Below are 7729 nucleotides of genomic sequence, written 5' to 3'. Positions count from 1 at the left end.
GTGGATACGATGATGATTAGACTAAACGAATAGTTGTTTTTGTCTTGGATGCGCTCTTTGACTCTATGTTAGAAGTTTAGTGTGAGATTTAACGCAAAAGAAACTGTGAGCAGAGAAAGATTTAGATTACAGAAGACTGGAGACCGGTCTTGGTGTTTGTCAACAAAACATGCATCTTCAAAAACACAAGACTTTCGTGAGATGTAGTTGATGTTGCGTAATGCTGCTGCACTGGAGAATATTTGTTTATGTAACTGAAAAACCCACTGAATTTTACAGTAAGAAAGTCACATTAGAACACACAAGTGCGTTTTCGGTGTGAAACAACATTCTTTTAATGCATTTGTCTTCATCGACGCTGAATCTTGTACGCGTTGAATCTGACGAACGTTGATCTTCTATTGGTGAAAGGGTGAAGTGGGCGCTAGTCCAACGTCAACTTGTATAACTGGACAAGTGTGACGCGGAATCTTGTACGCGACGCGTTGAATCTTGGGAAGGTTGATCTTCTATTGGTGAGAAAGTGAAGTGGGTGCTAGTCCGACGTCAAGACTAGACAAGTGTGTGGCGCTAAATCTGGTACGCGTTGAATCTGGTGAACGTTGGGCAAATTGAAGACGTATTGTGCTGTCACCACGTATGTATGTGTTACGCCTGGTACGTTGCAGATCTTATTGACTCGTGTATGCATCTTATATTTGGACCTGTATAGATCTGATATTGGACCTTTGTACATCAGTGCTAATATATCTGACCCATCCAACGTTGATAAGCGTCACTATAATGCCCAACTGCTGGATATGTATTGCTATTAGCTGATTGGACGTGGTTATTTTAGCCACATACCAGCTAATTTACACGATCATTGGACCAGCCAATATACTTATTATTTTATATTGGACCGGTCCATAAACAAACTCTAATAATGGATATTGAGATTGTTTTCGAGTCCATTATACTTGGAGTAATGATTATATTGGCAGTAATTGGGAGTTCGGGCGTCTGTTGGGTAACGTACGACACGTTCAAGAGTGAACCAATAACAGGTAAGTCAAGTCTGCCGAAATTAGAAATTTACTCCGCGGTAGTAGAATATATAGCAAGACAGTTCTCTAAAGAACAAACTCTAAATGGCAAGATAGACACACACAATTTCATAGAGCTGCTGAAACACAATATTTGATTCTGCTAAAAAAATCCTTACTTATAGTAATATCAGATTACCGGCCAAGACTCCATCTAACTGTTATGCTAAGATAAACATCACCTCAATAACAGTCACAAGCAATGTATATCGTATGGAGTTTTGGCCAGTAACATGGCTCTTGCAAAATAAGCAAGCTATGTTCGTACTTAATAAGCAATTTGTGCTTAAGCAGCTCTATGAAATTGGCTCATGATGTTTACCGCAAAGAAGATATACATTTTCACCTGTTGTGTAAAGAGCGTGCAGCGGATTCAAGCTCTGGTATTTCTAATCAGCAGAATGTGGGTTTGAGTCCAAGTCGTGACACGCCTGTTTTTTTAAGTCACTCAACCATGGTGCTTCGTCCTTCGGATGGGACGTAGAGCCGTTGGTCCCGTGTGTTGTGTAACGCACGTAAAACATTAATGATAACTTATGTGTTATGTTTTCCTAAAAGATACCACGCCAACATTTCACTTTTAAATATTAAATTCCCAACACCGTAAAACTTAATACGAAGGTTTCCCCTTTTCTCCCTGAAGCAATGCTCATGATGAACTTAGCAGCTACGGATCTCCTAAAAGGCCTTCTCGAGATGCCATTCGCTCTCACTACTTTGGTATCAGGAGACCCAGAAAGATGGCTTCTAGGGGACATCGTATGTCAAGTGACAGCATTTATCAGTCAGACCCTTCGATTGGCGTCCACGCTCTCAGTGGCATGTGTTTCCATTGACAGGTAAAGTGTCCTTATAATTAATCAGTATAATATGACATTTCAGTAACATGTATTTCAATTCCCATTCAATTCTGACTGGCACCGCCGAACTTTGGCAAAATAGGGAGACCGCCAAAATAGGGCTCAGTTCGAAGAGTCCCGGCACGTCTCCTACTTTTCAGTCTTAGTTCAACCCCAAATTAAGCAAGATTTTATAAATTGTGTTTCACATCGGCCATTTTGTTCAAAACATTACTGAAAGGCAGGGTATCCTTGGTAATGCTAAAAATACTCCTAAAATTAATACATGTAGGCATGCGCCTTTACATTTTTTTTACAAGCGAAGTGTTGCATCTGAGGAGAACCGGACGTATGGTCTAAACTTTTCGAACAGTATACTCTGCGTTTCCTGAAGACAAGTAGAGTATTTCGAAACGTCGATAACACTTAAAACCAACACTTTTCCCCAAACAAGTTGTATACATACCGCAAGTTTTACTACTTTATGATCAACTCAGATCATTTAAAGCTTCAAAAATCACGTTAAAATAGAGAACACTGTGTCAGCATGGTGAATTCGCAGCTAGGCCCTAAAATGTATCCGTGTGCTCTACGCAAATAATCATCGCCACAGAATCAGTGAATTCCGCGCTTTAGAAGTTTGCTTTGCGAGCGCCATTTATTGTGCCGAAACTCGGCGAATGGTGATCGTAAGCGCATGTGGCGGTAAGCAGAACCATTAAATCAGGCCCGGTATCTTGATACCTTTGTATGAATCGTATGTTTTGTTTCCTTTACAGGTATTGCACAATATTATACGCGTTGGACTACCAGACTGTCATGACGCAACTAAGGGCAAAGGTCATGATTACCTTTACGTGGCTCATTGCAGGTGAGATTTTTGGTTGTAGCTATCAAGAAGAATGCCCAATTAGAGATTCTCATTTACAATTGGCGTGTCGTTGCCGTGTGGATAAGAGCACCGGACTCAAGCTCTGCTGTTTTTTTTCAGCAGAGTGTGGGATCGAGAGTCGTGACACTTTAAATGATGCATCCTTCGGATGGGACGTTAATCCGTAGGTCCCGTGTGTTGTGTAACGCACGTAAAATAACCCAGTGCACTTATCGTAAAGAGATGGGGTTCGCCCCGATGTTCCTTAGCATGCAGCATATTGCGCCTCGGCACCTTGTACACCATTTGGCATGCTGTGTAACGGAGTAGCCTAAAAACAACCGTATAAAGCGCCTGAAAATGTTATAATCAACAACTGCAGATTTTCATGTTCATTCATGTTTGTATTTTAAGACCAATAATGATGACCACCTATAAATCTTACTCTTTCTCTATTTTGAATTCCCATAGCTGTCATCTCTCTGCTGCCGACCTTTGGCGTGGGTCTGTACCGATTCCTGCCAGCCTCCCACCATTGCACAACCGACTGGACTTGTTCCCCGGTCTATTCCTCCATAGTCCTTAGTCTAGGCTTCCTCGTTCCCCTCCTCATCACCTCCTACTGTAACTTCCGTATCTTCAAGGCCGCCAGATCTCAATCAAGACGGGTGGGTTTTATACCCTCCCGTGGGGGAGACTCCGAAACAAGCTCCGACAGGCGAAGAGGCGGTCGGGCCCAGTTTTGGCGTCCGCCGCGCCACCGCACACGGGCCACTAAGACCATCCTCGTGGTCTTCGGGACCTTCTTCTGCTGCTGGACAACGTACGTGACGGTGCACATTTGGAACTATGCTCAATTTGATCCCAATACGAGATCAGCATGGCATAAACAGGAGGAGTTCACGTACTCTGATAACCTCCTGGTAGACCCGTACGGTGTACACCACTGGGAGATAACTGTGGTGACATTCATTGCCTTCATGAGTACCGTTATCAACCCATACGTGTACTGCCTCCTTAACAGACGGATGCGGAAAACACTCCGTAAACTCGTCATACGACTGTTCTGCAGGGGACGAGTGGACTATCGGCGCTCCACCATCGTATTCGCCGCCAACCTTAACGGCCGGAGAGGGCGCTCTGCTAGACAGAGGATGTTAAACATGAAGATCTTCAGTCTCCATAATCCAGACAGTGATCTGCACGACAGTGAGCTTGCCCACCGTGATTCGTCTTCAAATCGAGAGGGACTTCCTTCACTGAGCACCCCTCCTGACATGATCCTGCCAGGAGACTGCCCGTCAAGTGTGTTTTCCTCTTCATCCCAATCTGATTACAAGGACCGTTTATTTCAAAGTAACTCCGTCCGCGGATTGAAGACCCAACCGGAATCCTCCTCTGCGCGCCCGCGTGAATACGTCGTTGAATATGCAGATGAGGAGAGTGACGTAGAAGGTGGGGCAAGGTACTCCTCGCCCCGGTTACCCTCCGATAATGAGGGTAACATTCCTGACGAGCCATTACCGCCGTGGGTCGCTCGTGGGGGTGATCAATGGGCGCAGAGGGTACCCCTACGAAATTGCCGTCTGACCCCTCTAACTGTTACTCGACAGTGGGCGAACAGGCAGCTTAGCGTGGAGTCCACACGCAAGAATCGAACCTCGAAAAGGCACACTGTTACCCATAAGAGACGTCTTCGTTCCGATCGCGGTGGACGACGAACCAAGAAAGCTGTGAAGACGAAAGACTATCAACAAGAAGAGAAGACACGGTATGCATGCATGGAGCAGACGGTTTGCAGTCACAAGAGATCTATACTAGTCAACAGTCATCGCAACAATAAACCAGTTCGCGCTAAATTCCTTAGTTTTGAAACGGATTGTGTGAACGAGTCCAACATGCGCAGTAGCTTCAACCGAAACACTGAGCGCTCATCGTCGTCATCATTTGAATCCACGACGTCATCGGCAGATTATGACGGGATCCAAAATTGTGACCAACCACATCCTTTACCGTCTGTTAAAAAACGGACCAAGATTCCTAAAGTAGCTTGGAGCGCAAATTGCGCAGAACACTCGAATCGGAGTCAAGGTACCAGACAGCCCCGGAGCAAAAAGAAGAACCAAACCAAACAATGAAAAATGTTCTCTGACGTGAATTTAACACTGTTAAAGACCCACATGGAAATGAGTTTAAGTTATTAGCTTTTTCGGGCTACCTTTTGAAAATGTTGTGCAATTTTCTGTCTTGTTTTCTACTTCTATTAACTTATTTAATTATCATGTTACTGTGTGAGTATCTTTTTGGTAATGTGCTTTCTTTGTGTTATCAAAATACATTTATGTGCTTTCTTTGTTTTATCAGAATATATTGTTATCAAATGAATTACGTTAGGTGGCATAATGTTAGGAAAGTTCAGATAAGTGAAGATGCAGAACAAAAACATTCTGCCTCAACTTTCGTCTTAGAATCTGTTCTACCGATGATGATCATGCAGTGTGTCATGGCCGAGCTGTCTAGTTTAATACCGGACCCAAGCTCAGGTGTTGTCAGCAGCAGAGTTCTGGGCCCAATTTCATAGAGCTGCTTAAGCAAAAAAATCCTGGCTTAATACAATCAGTTTACCGGCCAAGAAGACTCCACTCAATTGTTATGCTAAGTAAACAACAGCTAAATACAACCAATGTATATGCCATGAAATTTTGGCCAGTAACATGTGTAAAGTAAGCGAGCTATTTTCGTGCTTAAGCAAATTTTCTGCTTAAGCAGCTCTATGAAATTGGCCCCTGGTTCTAATCCATGACACTTGTGCCCTTGAGTTGTAAACTTAAAGGAACACGTTGCCTTGGATCGGACGAGTTGGTCAAAACAAAAGCGTTTGTAACCGTTTTTTATATAATGCGTATGGTTGGGAAGATGTTTTAAAAGTAGAATACAATGATCCACACAAGTTTGCCTCCAAATTGCGTGGTTTTCCTTCTACTGTGCGAACTAACACGGTCGGCCATTTATGGGAGTCAACATTTTGACCCCCATAAATGGCCGACGTGTTAGTCGACGAGGTAAAAGGAAAACCACGCAATTTTGAGGCATGTTTGTGTGGATCATTTTATTCTACTTTTACAACATCTTTCTACCCATATGCATTTTATAAAAAACGGTTACAAACGCTTTTCAAAGACCAACTCGACCGATCCAAGGCAATGTGTTCCTTTAAGGTAGCATTCTGCTCTACCAGCCAGGCTCCTACTGGGTAATAGCCATGCCTACAACCTTATACGGACCGTGAAGGGGGTATTACTCTGTTTCAGCCCCAGGAGAAGATGACAATGTGTCCCTTGTGACAGTTGATTTGGGTCGATTGTAGCACTCACCTTGAAGTAGCCGTCGGGCCGTGTGATGTTAGAAAATCTCACATAAGATCCACTTATGTCTAATTTTCATTTTCCTCTCTCTTTTTATGACTCTGTACAAGTTTAACCTCTTCGTTGACTAATTTCTTGAAATAATTGGCCAATATTATTGTCTCAGTAATATTAGTCAAAAATACGTGTCTCTTCGTGATCCCAAAACGTGAGAAGTCCTTCACCAAAACTAAAATATGAAAAGCATATTACGCATATATTGTTTTTACGATACCTTTTCACAAGATCGTCTTGGACCCATTATACGGAAAATTAATTTTTAACATTGCGCTGAATGATAGATGATCGAGTTGGTCTTTGAAAAGCGTTTGTAACCGTTTGTTATAAAATGAATATGGTTGGAAAGATGTTTAAAAAGCAGAATACAATGATCCACACAAAAATATGCCTCGAAATGCGTGGTTTTCCTTTTACCTCGTCGACTAACACGGTCGGCCATTTATGGGAGTCAAATTTTTGACCGACCGTGTTAGTTCGCAAAGCAAAAGGAAAACCACGCAATTTCGAGGCAAATTTGTGTGGATCATTGTGTTCTACGTTTAAAACATTTTTCCAACCGTATGCATTTTATAACAAACGGTTCTAAACGCTTTTGAAAGACCGACTCGTCCGATCTAACGTGTTCCTTTAAAGACAGTGGACACTATTGGTAATTGTCAAAGATTATAGTCTTCACAGTTAGTGTATCTCAACATATGCATAAATTACAAACCTGTGAAAATTTGAGCTCAATCGGTCGTCGAAGTTGCGAGATAATAATGAAAAAAAACCCACCATTGTCACACGAAGTTGTGTGCTTTCAGATGCTTGATTTCGAGACCTCAAGTTCTAAACTTGAGGTCTCGAAATCAAATTCGCGGAAAATTACTTCTTTCTCGCAGCCTACGTCACTTCAGAGGGAGCTGCTTCTCACAAAGTTTTATACTATCAACCTCTCCCCATTACTCGTAATCAAGAAAGGTTTTATGATAATAATTATTTTGAGTAGTTACCAATAGTGTCCACTGCCTTTAAAAAGAGGGCGCTTTCGGAAAAGCAGAATCTCTTGCTACACCGGCGCTCTACCGACTGAGTTATAGCCATAATTAATCAAACAATTTTGTTTTACTTTGGTTGTATTTTTAAAGCTTTAAATCTAACCACTATAAATATTAACTCTCTAAGTCTATTTGCTTTTTTTGTGTTTCTATTTCTTTCTTTCTTGTTTTTTTTTTCTTCTTTTTTTGTTTTCCTGTAAGGAAACCAATGAAGGAAATAAGTTCTATTTTTAGACTATCATCATTGAATAAAGTTACCTTCATTTCCAATTTTTTTCCTGTGGATTTTGTAATTATTTATTTTATATGTAGCTTGGAAGTAGAGATTTAATCCACAGTTTTGTGTTATGATGGGGAATAATGAGCTGTTATAGCTCTTTGGTATAATGTCAATAAGATGTTGGTGTTCTGCTTATTTGCTAGTCTTGGTGCAAGACGTTTCTCGTTTCCCTTTCACGCACACCGCGGCCAA

At 41.9% G+C, this 7729-nt stretch overlaps 1 protein-coding gene across 1 annotated transcript; it reads left to right on the top strand.

Moving 5' to 3' along the window:
- The first annotated feature begins 390 nt into the window (after positions 1 to 390).
- LOC139950130 (uncharacterized) lies at positions 391 to 4933 on the top strand. Its single transcript, XM_071948756.1, has 4 exons — positions 391 to 1046; positions 1729 to 1924; positions 2704 to 2795; positions 3267 to 4933. The coding sequence occupies exons 1-4, from the start codon at positions 926 to 928 to the stop codon at positions 4931 to 4933; spliced, it is 2076 nt and encodes a 691-aa protein (XP_071804857.1). The 5' UTR covers positions 391 to 925.
- The last annotated feature ends 2796 nt before the right edge of the window (positions 4934 to 7729 follow it).

This window comes from Asterias amurensis, chromosome 17 (genome assembly GCF_032118995.1).
Source record: "Asterias amurensis chromosome 17, ASM3211899v1".
Lineage (NCBI taxonomy): Eukaryota > Metazoa > Echinodermata > Asteroidea > Forcipulatida > Asteriidae > Asterias > Asterias amurensis.
Note: the sequence above shows the minus strand (reverse complement) of the source record. Positions and strands in the feature narration are given on the sequence as shown.